The sequence below is a fragment of the Mustela nigripes genome, chromosome 3 (genome assembly GCF_022355385.1).
Source record: "Mustela nigripes isolate SB6536 chromosome 3, MUSNIG.SB6536, whole genome shotgun sequence".
NCBI lineage: Eukaryota > Metazoa > Chordata > Mammalia > Carnivora > Mustelidae > Mustela > Mustela nigripes.
Window position 1 is genome coordinate 64,913,833 of NC_081559.1, and position 17,727 is coordinate 64,931,559.

Genomic DNA, 17,727 nt, shown 5'->3' on the forward strand with positions numbered 1-17,727 from the left:
GAAAGAAAGAAAGAAAGAAAGAAAGAAAGAAAGAAAGAAAGAAAGAAAGAAAGATCTTGATCTGAAAGCCACCCAGATAAATTTCCATACTCACCACAGTGTTGCCCTTTCGTGCTATTGTTTTCATCTTCTCCTCCTGGACAATCTGAAGTCCCATCACAAACATTTGTGATTGGGATGCATTTTCCAGACTCTGGACAAGCCCATTCACCTGGGTAGCATTCACGAATATGGTGACTACTGCTTTCTGCAGGGGAGAAATAAAAGAATCACAGGCCGTATCACGGGTGGAGCCAGCTCTTTCTGATCCATGGGTCTACAAATGACCTAACTGGTACGTGCTAACTCTAACACTGATCTTTTACTGGGATTCTAAAGAGTGACAAATGGGGAGCACCAGGGTGGCTCAGTCATTAAGCACCTGCCTGCAACTCAGACCCTGATCCCAGGCTTCTGGGATCGAGCCCCACATCGGGCTCCCTGCTCTCTGGGAGGCCTGCTTCTCCCTCTCCCACTCCCCCTGCTTGTGTTCCCTCTCTCGCTGTCTATCAAATAAATAAACAAAATATGTTTTTAAAAAAGAAGTGATGAATGATATTAAGTTCCATTCTTTCTAAGGTGGGGAGTTCTCAGCCAGGTTACAGGAGTAAGAAGAGACATGGACCTGAATTATCAAACTAGATTAATAAACCCTAGAAGAAAATTCAGTTATTTAAATCATGAATTACAGAACTAGACTTTATCGAGGTGATGCCAAGATTCCTGAGTTTTTCATCTGTTTTCATCTTTTTGGACCAGGATGTGCAGTAGTGGGTTGGGGTGGGGGTGGGGCTGTTTAATTTTTTTTTTCCTTTAGTGAAATGTCAATAATTTAAGAAAACCTGTGACTAACTGTAGGGAGACTACTTCTTGGACAACCAATACCAATGGATTTTCCCCAAGCATCACTCCCATTACTATACTTGCTTTAGGGTGTGAGTATTAGGAACTTCTGAACTGTTCAAGGCACTACTGGTGAAGGAGGTGATACTACTGGAATTTCCTTCTCAGAGAATCTTGAAACAATTCCCTGAGTAGCTGCCTTTCCAGCAACTACCAGTCCCTACTTCTTCCTCACATGTTCTGAGTAAAATAAGTCAACATGTGTTGTAGAAGGCAGACAGACTGCCCCACCTACTCTACTTCATTGGTAAGAGGAAGAGATTATATTTCATACTGTAATTGAGTTCACTGTCTTTTTAAGAAAAGCTGGTGAAGTCACCTCCTTCTTCCCCACCAAGTTAATTAACCTACAGCCAATCCATAGATAATTTCTAACATAGATAATCCACACAGATAGAAATTAACAAGGGAAGTAGGAATACAAGTTCTGGAAAACACTTTAAGAAAATGCTTTTCAGGGATGCCTGGGTAGCTCAGTCGGTTAAATGTCTACCTTCTGCTCAGGTCATGATCCCAGAGTCCTGGGATCAAGTCCCACACTGGGCTTCTTGCTCAGAGGGGAGCCTGCTTCTCCCTCCTCCTGCCACTCCCCCTGCTTGCGCTTTCTCCCTCTCTCTCTCTGTCTCTCTGTCTCTCTCTGACAAATAAGTAATACTTTTAAAAAAGAGGCAGAGAGAGAAAAAGAAAATGCTTTTCAGTCAGAATCTCTCCTCCTTACCGCATCCGTTTTCATCGCTGTTATCCTTACAGTCGTTCTCTCCGTCACAAACCGCATTTTGACTAATGCAGTAGCCGCTGTGGCAAGTGAACTGGTTGCCTCTGCAGGTCTCATAGCCTGGAAAGAAACAACAGCTGCACTCCAAAGACAAAAACTGCTTGGGAAAAATCAAAGAGTTCACCTCACGGCCTAAACTTCTGTCAAGTATCTTGACAGAAAGACGTGGGAAAGAAAAGGGGGAGGAGAAGGACAAAGAAGGGGAGAAAAGGAAGAAAATAGAACAGCACCTGTGGGTCGAGGAAATAAACTCAGGTGCCTGTCTACGCTCTTCTCAAGATCACAAACAAGGTGGTCTGCTGTAGGCTGACACAAGAACGCAGACTGATAAACGTGCCTCAGGTATGGCGATGCCCAGCGCGCCCTTACTTTATCACAAGCAGTGAACTGCTATCCACAACCAAACGCTTCTGAGTCACCCGTTCCATGTTGTCACATTCTCTCTAATACTCTCACTGAAAAAAGCCCAGGGGCCAGAAGGGAAATCAGGCATGGCTCATAAAAAGTTCAGAGTGATGTTGAAAATATTTAACAAGGCAGAGGTGCCAACCAATCAAAACGGGTGTGGTGACAAATCATAATATACTAGTAAATAAATGACCACAAAAAGGTGCCAACTAATTTTGTGAAATTAGTAAAACTCTCTCAAAGAGACTTCAAACTACGGATTCCAGCAAAATGAGTCCAGAGCTGGCAACAGTGAGAGGTGGGCTGCATTGCAGGCAACGACTTGCGGGGAAAAAAAGTTGGGTCAGAGTTAAAAAACAGAGGCAACAAAAGCCATCTGTACCCACACTGACTTGCCTATCCCTCCCATTTCAGTGTGGTAAGAAATTTCAAAGTAGGGACGCCTGGGTGGCTCAGTTGGTTAAGCAGCTGCCTTCGGCTCAGGTCATGATCCCGGCGTCCTGGGATCAAGTCCCACATCGGGCTCCTTGCTCGTCAGGGAGCCTGCTTCTCCCTCTGCCTCTGCCTGCCATTCTGTCTGCCTGTGCTCGCTCGCTCTCTCTCTCTGATAAATAAATAAAATCTTAAAAAAAAAAAAAAAAAAAAAAGAAAAGAAATTTCAAAGTAAAAGGGAGAGCTGGGACCACATATCTTAGGGAACGTCCCCTCCCTTCCAAGTCCTTCTCTCACTCTCCTATCAAGGTTATCAGACCCATTCCTGAAGTATGGGTAATTTGAGAGCCGAGTGACACAATTCACCCTGTCCCATTGTGGTCTAAGGAAAAAAAAAAAAGCACACTATCCATCAGCAATCCTTCAACTTTCCACACTCTTGGACAGTAAAGGAGTCCAGGTCTCGCTTCTCTACTGAAGCTCATGCCATGGGCCCTAAATGATCTTCTGGCTCCATCTGCCATCAGACATAGTGACCCTTTTGTTCAAAAAGAGTAGTACAGTCGTCAGAAAGTAACAACAGGAGGAATCCTAGCAACCGAACCCAGCGTAAGGAAATCACCGTACTACAAGAATGCTCATCGCTGCCATCTTCGCAGTCCAGATAATGGTCGCAGACGTAGGAGTGAGGAAGGCACACCCCACTGTCGCACTGGAACTCGTGGTATGCACATACCTTAGCTGTGTCACAAGGGTAGCAAGGGAGAGCAGAAAGAGAAGTTCAGTTCCACTGCAGTCATTTCATTTCCCGGGAAGATTTCTATCTCAAGCTTGAAAAGCGATTTTTATTATGCAGCAGCATGCTGGTAAATGTTTAACCACCAATCCTCCAGGAACAAAAAGGCCCTGACTTGGGAGTGTTTGCCAATTTCCATGGTGCAAATACTCCCACCGTGGCTGACTTCAAGCTACCAACATGAATTCACTGAACGCAAATTCGGCAAGAGGCTGTGGAACCTGCCAGCATGAGTAAGCCCCAGCACACCACCGCACGATCTGTACACATTACTTACTGCAATTGTTTTCATCAGAGAAGTCTCTGCAGTCAACTTTCCCATCACATTTCTGACTGCTGTTATAGCAGGCTCCATTGGCACAAGTGAGCTGTTCACACGTCTGGTAGTCTAAAAGAATGGAAACAGCACACAAATCTTAAATAAAGACATTTCTTCTGCACACACTTCTTAAGTGATTGCTACATGCGAGACACTGAATGCAGAGCATATATTGAACATGACCCTTTTGCAAAATTACAAAGGGGGTGGTATGCTAATGCGGGAAGCAGGGAGTTCTAGGAGAATGCATAGTGGAGGGAGACTGGAGCCCAGGGAAGTCTCCTTGAAGAAGTGACCTATGAGCTCAGAGCTGAGGAATGAGAAGGAATTTAACTTATTTCCAAAGGGAACCTTCTTTTACATAATGCAGATAACATCGCAGGAAGCCAGTGTGCCACCACACGTGCTTTGAGAAATGAAGGGCTGTTTCTTTTGCTAGAGGGCTGTAGAAAGTAAACAGGCTTGTAGGTCAGGAAGGCTGGGACCTGGGGCAGCACTTAGTTCCTGTTTATTCTTACTCAAGCTGCTTATCCTCTCGGTGACCACTTCTTTATCCATACATTTGGGTAATTCACTTCACAGGGTAGAAGGACCTCAAAAGACCATTTCTCTTAAAGCATTCTCAAAAGCACCAATAACTGTTAGCACATTATACATATATGCTACCAAACAGATGCTTAACTCGGGTTTTCTAAGTGGCAGTGGAAAAATCAGGATGTCCTTTCAAGTCCCGCCCTCATGGGTCCCCAGACTTGAAGTGGGAATCTCTCATGATCCCAAATAAAGGCTTCATTCTGTTGGTTGTTTATGTTTCCCCCACCACACATGACATCCTCTAAAGATCTAGGATCCTGTCCTACCCACTTTAGAGTCCCCAAGCCTTAGTGTGGGGAATGGATGCCATTACTCAAGGTACTCTTGAAATGTTAGATACTGTTACTGACTTATCACAGATGAACTTTTTAGTTAAAAAGCTTTCAAAATATTTTAAGTTCTGCCTTTTATGGTGTTTAACATCCTCCTCCTCACAAATTGATACTTTCTTGGCCCGATTTTTCTTGTCATTCAAGATTGTTCTCATAACGATTCTCATAAATCTTCAAATTCCTCTTTACCTGAGGAAAAGGAAAAGGTCTCAAAAACTAGACAGTACAGTCTCACTTTCAAGGCTCAATTTTGCACTGAAGAACCTACTTTGAGGTTTCACAGACACAGAGGGTAATTTCTTGGAAAGTCTCAAATATGCATTCAAGTAGGAGCAGTGCATAAAAAATTCTGTGCTGAAAATATGTTAAACTTGTACTGTGTTAACTCACACTTTACTAAAAGATGGACTCTCAAATGATACTTTTCCATTTTTTTGTATACTTAAAGAAGCAGCCCAATTATTCTCATCTCCAGAAGTTCAACTGGACTATGTCTTTAAATACCTAAACTGCCAGTTATATTTAGTCAATCATATATTAAAATGGAATGCATTTAAAAATAGCTGATGAAGATTTTAAATTTTTTCTGAATTTTATTTTTTAAAAGTCCAAGAACCAGCTAGTGCTGAGGGTTATTGCTGTCTTTTCATCACTGAGATGGTATGCATTACAAATGTGCCTTCAAAGGGTCACACAACTCTGTTTATGAATTCTCACTTCAAGAGATGCAAGAGACCAGTGGAGTCTGGCCAGCAGTCACCCTCCCCCATGAGCCAGATAGCTCCTAGAGTCAGTATGCTGTCTAGCCTTTAAAGAGCAGAAGCAAGCAGGAGAGAGATCTTAGAAAAAACCATCTTTGCAGTAGGTAAGGTATCTGTGTATAGAGGAAAATTTATTTGAGCGTGGATGCTGACTACCTCATTTGAGGTTATTACGGTAGATACAAAGGATCTGGGACAAATACACAAAGTGGATCACTTGTTCTCCCCATTCTGCTTTTTGAAAGCCAGTGCCATAAAACTGAGAAGGGAAGAACCACAGCAGTATCCACTGACAGGATAAAAGTTTACTGACACGCCTCATTCCCCCCAACAAACGACAAGGCCAGCTTGGTGTCATCAGGGAGAGTATTGTTATGGTCAGAGGTCAGCAGTTAGACACCCGGAATGAGGAGCAAATAGCTTTCTTGTCTCTGTCCACGCTGATAATGAATCTCTTCTCAATCAGCCAAAGAAGGACCTGTCTCAACTCCTACAAGCTTTCTGGTCTCTTCTACGTGTAGTTAACTCAGGTATATGCCCATAGGAAACACTGCATGGAGTTACCTGACTTGACTAAATACTGAAAATATTTGGAACTCTCCAAAGGGTTCACAGAGGAAATGGTTCCACATCATTCACACTAAGCAAAATAAGAAATGAACAGATTCTATTTCCCTCAAAGATTTCTATTACAAAATGGTTAATGAGTTTTCATCTACCCCAGGAAATAAGAAGTCATAATACCTTGGGATTGGGAGATAACTAAAATCTTTTTTGGTTTATTTGCTGAGGAGGTCAGAGTCTAACCTTGTAAACCTTTTCCCATGCAGCAAATCCATTAGGTAGGTGAAATGTCCTGAAAGAGTTTAAGTAAAGAGAAGCGTAACAGAAGAGATAATACACACACACACACACACACACACACACACACACACACACAGAAACTTGCTCTTCTAAGTTCTGTCTCAATGGAAAGATTGACAGGTAACTATTAATTAGCCCCAGAACTCTAAACTTTCATCTAAATGCAAGAACACACTTGCTCATACCATCTCTTCCCTCTCCTTTCCTTACTTTCTCCACATTCCAAATGTACATATTTGTTCCCCCAAGTTGGGAAATTCCCATAAATATACATACAAGACAAATGCTTGAAGATTTTAAAGATTTTTTTCTCTACTAATGACTTTATTTGGAGCAAGAAAGTTCCATGCCATAATTCTGTTTAGATAACCGAGGAGAACATAGTGACTTGAAGACCTCGTGGACCTTCCAGAATGGAAATCATTCACAGCAAAGCAAGATATAAATATTAACACTACTTCTCTATTATCTTGACAAGAAGTCTTTAAATACATTCTATGCTCAGAACTCAGCAAACCGGCCAAAAAGCATATAGAAAAGACGACAAAGTGATTACAAAGAAAGGGAAGGCATCTAGAAGGTAGATTATGAAACTTAAGCCAAGATTTAAAGGAAAACCAGAAATTACTGATAAAAGTCCTGCTTGAGATACCCGAGACTTTACAAGGTCCTAGCCTCATCCTTTTAAGTTACTCTGGGTCTAAGGAGCGCTAATCCTGTGAAAGAATGATTTGCCAAAAAAAGTCTGCCAGTGTGGCAACCAGCACTTACCTGCAGGTACTAGCCACAAAAATAAGCAATGACAATAACAGTCATCAATAATATATATTGAAAACTATGTGCCAGAAATTTTCTAAGTACTCAGTGTATATGAACCCCTTTCATCCTTATAACGGCCCTCTGAGGTCGGTACTATTACTCTCATTTTATAGATTTCATATACGTGTCTTTCTGAGGTTAAGTAATTTTAAAAAGTTCTGGCATCCAGTAAATTGGAGAGTCAGAATTCAAATTCAGGCAATCTGGTTACACAATGCATGTAAAAAAAAAAAAAAGTTACAGAAACAAAAGGAAATTGAATGTAAGGAAATAGAAACTCTTAAAAAAAATGTAGCTTAAAAAGAAAGAGAAATAAAGCAAGAGAAAAAAACAAAGTTTTCCCTTTTTCCATTTAGTTTCCCATTCCTCTTTCGGGGTCTGGAGAGGTGAGACCAACTTGGATTTATGCTATAGTCTACAAAGGACTTTAGCCTGGTATGGTCTAGGAATTCCATGAACCTCTCTGCTGGGAAACAGAGCTTTCTGGGAGGACCAGAACAAACAAGAGAGTCAGTACCAAAAAACAGACCACAAAATAGCAGGGGATCCACTCTAGTCCCTCCCAGTCAAATTCAAGTCCCTGAAGTGAGTGCCATCACAGACTAGCACCAAGGAACTATAGTAATATACAAGAGAACAAGAGTAAAGCATCTTTCAAGAGAAAAGTCTCTTCCCAAAAATAATTTTGAATGGCTTTCAGTTAAAGGCATAGACATAGTAAGATTTATAAAATGGAAATAGCCATTCAACACCTTAGGAACAAAAAGCAAAACAGTCATCCCAAGGGCTACAATAATTGGACTAACAGCAAGGATAGATTACGCCACTTTGAGGAACCCAAGCCAAAAAAAGGAAACGCATTAAGTTATCTAGTTTTCCTTACCCTGCTTTCTTTGAACTGCTAGGTCTTAAGTCCCAAATCCCTATCTCCTCTCTATCCACAGGGACCTGATTTACACCGAAATTAGAAATGTGCCTCAGAGGCACATTCTGCAAAGATTTTGAACTACACTACCTCCTCCTTCCCATGCACAGAACTACCACCCAAATCTGCAAAGACTTATGTAGTTCTAACTTCTTTTTTTTTTTTTTTAATTTACTTATTTGACAAACAGAGATCACAAGCAGGCAGAGAGGCAGGCAGAGAGAGAGGAGGAAGCAGGCTCCCTGCTGAGCAGAGAGCCCGATGCGGGACTCTAGATCATGACCTGGGCCAAAGGCAGAGGCTTTAACTCACTGAGCCACCCAGGCGCCCCTATAGTTCTAAATTCTTAAAAAAATAATAAAAATCGTACTTTAGCCCTAATATAAGAGCGACTGAACAACAAGATGGATGGAAAATTGTGTACCATACCCTCCAAGGAATAGGGCAAAGAAGTATGGTGTCTTCTCATGGGTGAGCGAATGTTTATAATGTGCACCAGACTTAGTGGTACTGGTTCTAGAAAGGAACTATGAGACTGTGGGTTTTCATTCGGGGTACACAACACCTATCTCTTCCCTATGTTACTTGCATGACTCATCTAGGCAGAACGAACAAGCAAATTTGAACATGAGGAAGACTACCTGCCCCACGGACTTATGAGGGTGGCCACTTTGAAACCATAACCAGAAATGGTGTGGCTCAATCAGGGAAATACAAATCCAAACCACAGTGAGCTATCACCTCATACCAGTCAGAATGACTAAAATAAACAAGTCAGGAAATAATGGACGTTGGAGAAGATGTGGAGAAAGGGGACCCTTCCTACACCGTTGGTGGGAATGCAAACTGGTGCAGCCACTCTGGAGAAAAGTATGGAGGTTCCTCAAAAAGTTGAAAATAGAGCTACCCTACGACCTAGCAATTGTACTCCTGAGTATTTATTCTAAAGATACAAACGTAGTGATCCAAAGGGACATGTGCACCCAAATGTTTATAGCAGCAATGTCCACAATAGCCAAACTATGTAAAGAACCTAGATGTCCATCAACAGATGAATGGATAAAGAAGATGTGGTATATATATACAATGGAATACTATGCAGCCATCAAAAACAACAAAAATCTTGCTATTTGCAAGGACAAGGATGGAACTAGATGGTATTACGCTAAGCAAAATAAGTCAATCAGAGAAAGAAAATTATTATGTGATCTCCCTGATATGAGGAAGCTGAGAGGCAGAGCAGGGGGTTGGGGGTTTGGGGGGGTAGGAAAGGAAAAAAATGGAACAAGATGGGATTGGGAGGAAGACAAACCATAAGAGACTCTTAATCTCACAAAACAAACTAAGAGTTGCTGGGAGGTGGGGAGGTAGGGATAGGGTGGCTGGGTTATGGACTTTGGGGAGGGTATGTGCTATGTGAGTGCTGTGAAATGTGTAAGCCTGACGATTCACAGACCTGTATGCCTGGGGCAAATAATACATTGTATGTTAATTTAAAAAAAAAAAAAGAAAAGAAAAAGAAAGAAAGAAAAAGAAATGGTGTGGCTCAGTTCTCCTACCAGGAACCGGGTTCCAGATAGATTAGGACTCACTGGCAAATCATTGCTGGGTGAAAGCCATTGTGCTAAAAACCAGTTATCCTACAGAGCACTACCTTCCTTTTCAATAGGATTTCATTCTACCCAACATATATTTATTGAAGTCCACCTTCCTTGACACTTTGCTAAGAACTGGCTGAAGAGGTAAGTATGAGTGAAGCAGAAATTCCCACAGCTTTTTAAAAAATGTTCTATTCAACAAATAATTAGTGCACGCCTACAGGATTACGAGGTCCCAGAGAAGTGACGAACTGCATCAAATCCCTGCTCTCATGGAACCAACATTTTCTCTGGGAGAGTGGAAGGACAGACATTAAAATAAATGTCCCATAGAGAAAAATGTTACGAAAATACAGCAGGGCAGAATGATAAGCATGACAAGGGAGTCCCTCTCTGATAAGGTGAGGGTTTAACAGGAGCCCCTAGGGTTAGTGAAGCGAAGGTCACTGGTGGCAAAGGTGCATTGCCAGGAATGCGTTCAGGAGACTGGTGGCCAAGGGCTGTTTTCAGTGAGTCTAAGAAAGAAAAAGGAGAGGAAACGGGAGACAGGGATATTAAAGACAACTCTATGGAACTTGGTTATACAAGGGGGCCAAGAAGTTGGGCAACAGCTGAGAGGGGCCTTAGGGTCTCTGAATAAACAATGTGCTTGTATGATGGGGATCTAAACAGGAAACTTCTGTTTCCTGAAGGTTTCTGGGCTCTGACTTCTACCTGAACTGTAAGAACACTAGAAAGGTACATGTGGGACATGATATGATAGATAAGACAGGGTCAGTCTCCCTGCTTCTGCTTTCTCACCTGCGGTACAGAGAGGACAAGGGGGAGCAAGGCTTCCTGGGCAGCATAAATGTGTAACTGAGTTTGAGGAAAAGCACATTCTTCACAAGCCATCCTGGTCCACAGAATGACTCTTTATTCCTCTGTTTCCCCGGCTGGAGTTTTCAGCAATTAGATATATAAAGGCAAATGTGTGAATTCTAAAGAACAGAAAGTCAATAGAAATAAAACTTCACAGACAAAGCAGCCCTAGTTGCAGGCAGACCAAATACTGCTGATTACCAGCCAGAAAGCCTTCATTGTTAACAGGGATTTTATTTACCCTTTCTCTGGCCTTCCAAAGTATCAAAAGAGAAGGACTGCAAACCAGTGATAATTAGCTATAGTTTTACTCACACCAAAATCACTCTAATGTGGTACTTGATAAAAGCAAAATAATCTCTTCGCTTAACTGGAAGAAACTGTACAATTTTTGAGCAACCGAAAGTCACTGCAATATATTAACTGAATGACCCATAATTGCTGCATTGTTCTGATGTTTATCTTGGACTCCGCATGAGTGGTTTTTCCTTGATGCTAATCCCATTAGAAGTAAAATGGACTGCAGTTTTGAATCTCCTGTTCTTTGGGAGAAAAAATTAATTGACAAGCTATTTCATAGTAGGGACCATTTTAGAGATGGCTGGACTGAAGTATAAAATAACTTGGGGAAAATGAACTTTTACCTGTTTCACAGCTTTTTATAATATATATGTACACACACACCCATTCACATCTACACATTCAGAAATAGTTCTCAAACACGAGAATAACTGAAAATATCCTATGCATTTAGGAACAGAGCAGACAAAAAGATCACACGTAATAAAAGCAGCTTTCGTACGACCCAAAATTTATCTCAAGGATAATCTTTTCAGAGGGCTCTCACTATGCTTGCCCTCCTGGCAGTCTCACCCATTCTCTTCCTTCCCATCCCCCTACCTCTCTGAGAGAGCTCTTACACACTCCTCTTTGTTCTGTTCAAGGAATGCCTGCGACAGACACAAGGTGCTCTATGCTGGAGCTCAAGGCCTTGATCTTAGAAGCTTGAAAGGGTAGGCACCATAACCTAGGGGTCTGATCTGACAGGCAGGACTATGAACGATAGGGTTAAGCTTCCTGATCCTTTCAAGTATTGGGGGAAAAGAATTAAGTCCTTCTTTGGAGTTTTTCCAACACCATTCCTATATTTAAGTGGTTTCTAGGTGGCTAATATATTTAGACCCCTTCCTATAGACAACCTAATTTCTGAGCAATAGAAAAATGAAAGTCACCCTCATAGGCTGATCGTACATTTGTGTACCAGTAATGTTCCCCATGTATCAGGACACAGAAACAACAGAATAAAGTGTCATGTCTCACAAAAATGATGGATTGACTAAACCATCATATTCTAACATTCCAATTTAAAACTAATAAACAGCTACTAGATACCTGAAGGGATGTTTAAAATAGCTAAGTATCTCTATGACCAAAGGAGTCTTAACAACCATCCTCAATGGCTGAGTTAGACATTATGTGCCTCCCAGTGGAAGTATGTGCCTATATTCAAAGTATTTCTGCCCCTCCACACAGAGAGAGAGAGGGAGAAATCCTTGCATTTTCAAGCCTCTAAACCAATGTTACTTTCAGCTGGAGCAGTGGTGGGAGATTTGGCTCCCAGAGGACATTTAGCCTTGTCTGGAGACATTTTTGATTGTCATAAATGGGAGGGCTGCTGGTTTCTAGTGGACAGAAGACAGCGTTACGGTTATACATTATACAATGTGTTAGACACCGCCCGGTGGTAAAGAATTATCTGGCCTCTATGCCATGGGCAACAAGGCTGACAAACCTTGCTCTAGATCTAGCTACCAATTTCCAAAAAATATAAGGGACAGATAAACATGTTCAAGGACATCAAGGGTTGCAATGAGCAAACCCCAGACTGTGGGAAACTCAGGACAAGTAGCTTGTTTTTTTTCAACAAAAACATTGCAAGGAGTTAAAAACAGAAATGGAAGGCAAACTTTCAAGTCTAAAGACAGCAACTAACTCCCATGCATAAATTTTATTTGGACTTTGATTTAAAATACTATAAAAAATAACAAGCCACTGGGGAAATTTTAAAAATTAATTATTTTAAAGAACAGTTGTTAACTTTTAGGTATGGTCATGAGATTGTCATGTTATGCTAGGTTTTCGTCCGTATGTTTTGGAGATAAATAATCATTTAAAGATAAAATTAAGGTGATTTGTGAGAACTGCTTCAAAATAATGGGGAGAAGAATAGAGAGTTTTATAGATAAGACAAAATTAGCTAAGAGTTGGTAACTGATATAACTTGAGTGATGAGTACAAAGGAGTTGATCTTACAATTCACCCTGCCTTTTGATTTTGTTTAAAACCTTCCAAAATAAAAAGCTTTCAACAGTAATTCAGGCAAAAATACTCTGTAAACTCCCATTACTAAAGAAAGTATTACAAAAGCATGAGCATAGGGTTTACACCTAGGTTAAAAGCCTGGCTCCTCCACACTTGATTCTTGACAATCTTTATAATCTCTGTAAAAGAGATGGTCATCACACCCACCTTGTGGTATTAATGTAAAAATCGTACAAACCAGGGACTGGTGCCCAGTGCATGGCAATTCCCCTCCCCATTTTCCACAAGTGTTCCGAACAAAGAGGGAAAACAAAATGAGGCCAATCTGTCTCTCTATATTAGCACTTTCTGAAGACTTTGACCCAGGCCATTCATTTCTTTCTTGTCCCAAACTGGCTGTGGCCAGGAGATCAAAGCACAAAGAAGTATGAAGATTCTTTTCTTAATTTCCTGATTGGTTAGACTTTTTTTGGTATTCCTGCATCAGTAACACATAGTGATAAATAAACAAGGCGAAGAGAAACAGGAAAGAATACTTCATTATAAAACCCATTTACATGTGTCAGATTCATCTCAGGGTTATGAGTCCTGAAGGATTCATGACTTGTAGGATTCTAGGAGCAATTAACTATCATCTAAATCTGGCTCTCTTTCCTTAATAACAAATCCTTGTTTCACCTATTCCTTGTACTTAAAAAAAAAAAAAACAAATAAAAACTTGATTAAAAATTCCTGCTCAGATATTTTATAAAGCTCACTCACTTCCTTTTCTTCATTCCTTTCTATACCAGCTGCTGGCATACTCATACACTGCCAGCTTTTTTCCGAAAGGTCTATTGGCAAAGCCGTGGGGCAGTTGTACTGGTGACTTTAGACTTGGCTGCAGGGTGTTCACATGGAATAAATCCAAACAGTCTGTTTCAGCTGCCTTTTATTTTCCCCAAAGTAGTATTTCCTTCATTCCCATTGCATTTCCAATAAAGCACTCATTTTTATCCACTTGTAAATTAGGGATAAAGACACAGACTGTTGGCTTGTGGCACAGCCTCTGGTTCTCTCTTAAACTTGCACAAGCTAGAACTTCCTCCTTTTGTAAATAAAGTCCTTCATGAAAAGCGATCACCAGACTTGGAACCAGAAGCTGGATTTAGCCCTAGCACTGCCACACATTGTACAACCTTGAACGAGCCATTCTGCTCTTTTCAGTCTCCGTTTCTTTATTTGTGAGAGTATACTAACACCTGCCCTATTGTCCTCATTGAGGAACCTAATTAAGAATAATAACCAAAATTCATATAACACTTAGCAGTTTATAAAATACTATAAAATATGTGAACCATCGCTATTTTTTTTTAAAGATTTTGTTTTTATTTTATTTCACAGACAGAGATTACAAGTAGGCAGAAAGGCAGGCAGAGAGAGAGAAGAGGAAGCAGGCTCCCAACTGAGCAGAGAGCCTGATGCGGGGTTTGATCCCAGGACCCTGGGATCATGACCCAAGCCGAAGGCAGAGGCTTTAACGCACTGAGCCACCCAGACAACCCAACTATTAATAATCAAAAATAATTTTTTCACTTGCCACAATGAAGAACCTATTGTTTGCTTTACAAAGTACTGAGAGGCCTTGACTCATGGACTTGTTATTTTGTGACATCCAGACAGACACTACCATCTTTATAACAGCCAGTACTAAGTCTAAATTTTCAAAGTGAAAAGGTGGGGGGAGGCACCTGGGTGGCTCAGTGGGTTAAACCTCTGCCTTCGGCTCAGGTCATGATCTCAGGGTCCTGGCATGGAGCGCCTGTCAGACTCTCTGCTCCATGGGGAGCCTGCTGCCCCCTCTCTCTCTCTCTGCCTGCCTTTCTGCCTACCTGTGTGTTATTTCTCTCTCTGTCAAATAAATAAAAGCTTAAAAAGGAAGGAAGGAAGGAAGGAAAAAAGAAAAGAGACCTGGGGCGCCTCGGTGGCTCCATTGTTAAGCACCTGCCTTCAGCTTAGGTCAGCTTAGATCCCAGGGTCCTGGGATCGAGCCCAGCATTGGGCTCCTTACTCAGCAGGAAGCCTGCTTCTCCCTCTCCTACTACCCCTGTTTGTGTTCCCTCTCTTGCAGTCTCTCTCTCTTGGTCAAATAAATAAATAAAATCTTAAAAAAAGAAAAGAAACCCTAATTAGAGGCAACATAATCTCTCTCCGAGAGAACATTTAAGTTGGAAATTATACAACTGTACCAGCAATTCTGCTGGGAAATGGAGACACAAAGACAAATTGCACAGTGTCCTCTCAAAGGAAAATAGACTCAAAGAAAGAAAGCATGAAGGAGAAGAGGTGTTTCTTAAACTGCTCCGTGTGCTGGGGTGCCTGGGTGGCTCAGCTGCTTAAGTGACTGCCTTCAACTCAGATCATACTCCCTGCTCAGCGGGGAGTTGGCCTCTACCCCTCCCCACTCCTCCTAGTGCTCTCTCTCTCACTCACTCTCTCTCTCTGTCTCAATAAATAAAATCTTTAAAAAAGTAAAATAAAATAAAATGCACTCTGTGATAATGATGTGGATCCAACATGAATCTGGACCTGTTTGGACCCAGACCTTTCCTTTTCACATATACTAGTATTTCTTCCATGAAGAGTACAGTTTGAACAGTATAGTGGAATGATTTGCTCATAACCAGTTTATGTTAGCTCCCTCCCAAGGGCATAGCACCTGACTGAGAAATGGAACAAAATATACAGAAGATGGTCTTCTCATCAAGAAACTTAAAATAGGGGCGCCTGGGTGGCTCAGTGGTTTGGGCTGCTGCCTTCGGCTCGGGTCATGATCTCAGGGTCCTGGGATCGAGCCCCGCATCGGGCTCCCTGCTCCACAGGAAGCCTGCTTCCCTCTCTCTCTCTCTCTCTGCCTGCCTCTCTGCCTACTTGTGATCTCTGTCTGTCAAATAAATAAATAAAATCTTTAAAAAAAAAAAAAAAAGAAACAAAATAAACCATTTGAACCAAAGGAAGAAATTTAGGAACAGGCCAGAAAACTAAATCAAATCAAAATGACCAAACAGTAGAGGAGGTGTCCCGTAAGGATGAATTAAAACTAAAATCTCAGTGGGAGACATAATAACTAAGAAGTTTGTGATCAAGTTTTCTGAGGTACACAAAGTCTAGCCACTGATTACTGGAATACCAAATATTAAGACAACTCCCTAAGCTTGAAGCACAAATTTAAGAGCAAAAGAAAGTAACATCACTCAGCTCATGGTAAACTTATGAAATGCAGCCTGTCAAATGAAATTCAGGGAAAAAATGCATAAAAACTCAAGGGAGTTCTGGATAAACTTGTAAGTGATATGTTTGCAAGGGCTTTTAAGCAAAACTAGGTATGTCTGAAGCTAAAGACATAGATGGACCACAGGACTGATGGACCTCGATTAGACTGACTACAAGGTCTACTGACACAGTAGAATCATTTCTATATTCTTGTAATCTAACAATTCCACATAAATCTCAAGAGGGACAGATTACTCCTTACTTAAAATTTTTAAGATGTTCATGGTACACCATGACTGCATTCTCGTATTTTGGTTATGATAAAAATCTCAACATTAGACCATAGAATACTGGGATTTCTATGCCTTATCTTGTGGTGATCAGCTGCAAACTGATGTAATAAGCCGCCAATGGAGAAAGCCATTTTCAAAATGTAACTGTTTTCCAAACTGAAAAATTGCTGAGTCCGTAAGAGCAGAAAAATTAATGAGACGTCTTACCCAGAAATTCACCATCATAATTTTTTTAAAAACCCAAACTGACAAAACTGGATCTTATATTCAATGTATTCGGTGACCTCTCAGGATTCTATGTTAATGTTAAAAGTCCCTTACTTCAAAAAAATACAGAAATTTGATGTGCTAAGGCAAGACACACTTACAATATCTTGCTAAAAATAGCCTCCTATCAGAAGATCACCTCTAATCCACAAAAGAATCTGCCAAGAGATTTCAATAACAAGAGGCATATTGTAGGCATTTCTGTCCATCAACAAATCTAACAAATTGATTAAAATGCCAAAGGGACAAAGGGGGAAAGCAAATACAGTGCAAAGACTGTAAGGGACTCACGGCAGTCTTTCTCGTCAGTTCCATCTGAGCAGTCTGTGACGTGGTCGCACCTGTATTCGTTTGGGATACATTCACCATTGGAGCATGTAATTTGATGGCTTGAGCATGTTCTCCCAGCTGTGAAGGGGAAAAGATATTACTTTATAATTACTGCCAAAGACAGACCAATCCACTGACATTTACCAAAGATGAGTGAGGAAATGTGAAAGCAAAGGCAGGAGAATATATTGAGCATAAAATTCATAGGCTCAGGAAGCAGGTTACCCAGCTACACCAAGGTAGACAGCTCACAATGCAAAAGTAAAGGTATCATCAGGATACTATTAAAATGCTCACAGAATTGGGGCACCTGGGTAGCTCAGTTGGTCGAACATCTAACTCTTGATTCTGGCTCAGGTCATGATCTCAGACTCCTGAAACTGAGCCCCAAAGCAGGGACTCCATACTCAGAGGGCACACTCAGAGGGGAGTTTGTTTCTCTCCTTCTCCTTTTTCTCCCCCCGCCCCCCACCGCCCACTCGGGCTCACCCATGCATACATGTGCTCTCTCTCACTCTCATTCTCACTCTTTCTAAAATACATAAATAAAATCTTTTTTAAAAAAATGCTCATGGAATCCCATCAACACTTAGGCATGTTAGTGTAGACAATTATATTATCAACATGTGTTGAGAATACAATAATCTATATGATAAAAGGAATGAAAAAATTTTGCATATATACGTAGGAGCTGGGGATCAGTAAGATTCCCCACTAAAACACTGAAATGCTTGTTTAAACAAAAAGGATATATGCCAAAGGGTTATAACAGTGATTATTTCTGAGTGATAAAAATATGGGTGATTTTTTTCTTTAGAGTTCTCTCTACTCTTTAGA

General features: G+C 41.0%; 1 protein-coding gene across 1 annotated transcript in view; it reads right to left on the minus strand.

The window, feature by feature from the left end:
- The window catches only part of LRP2 (LDL receptor related protein 2), a 201,086-nt gene that overhangs the window by 136,143 nt on the left and 47,216 nt on the right, over positions 1 to 17,727 (minus strand). The window contains exons 4-8 of the mRNA XM_059394122.1: positions 16,852 to 16,968; positions 3,631 to 3,741; positions 3,185 to 3,298; positions 1,661 to 1,777; positions 95 to 247 (exon numbers count right to left, since the gene is read on the minus strand). Of these exons, the coding sequence (XP_059250105.1) occupies positions 95 to 247; positions 1,661 to 1,777; positions 3,185 to 3,298; positions 3,631 to 3,741; positions 16,852 to 16,968 (612 nt within the window). The remainder of the gene's footprint in view (positions 1 to 94; positions 248 to 1,660; positions 1,778 to 3,184; positions 3,299 to 3,630; positions 3,742 to 16,851; positions 16,969 to 17,727) is intronic.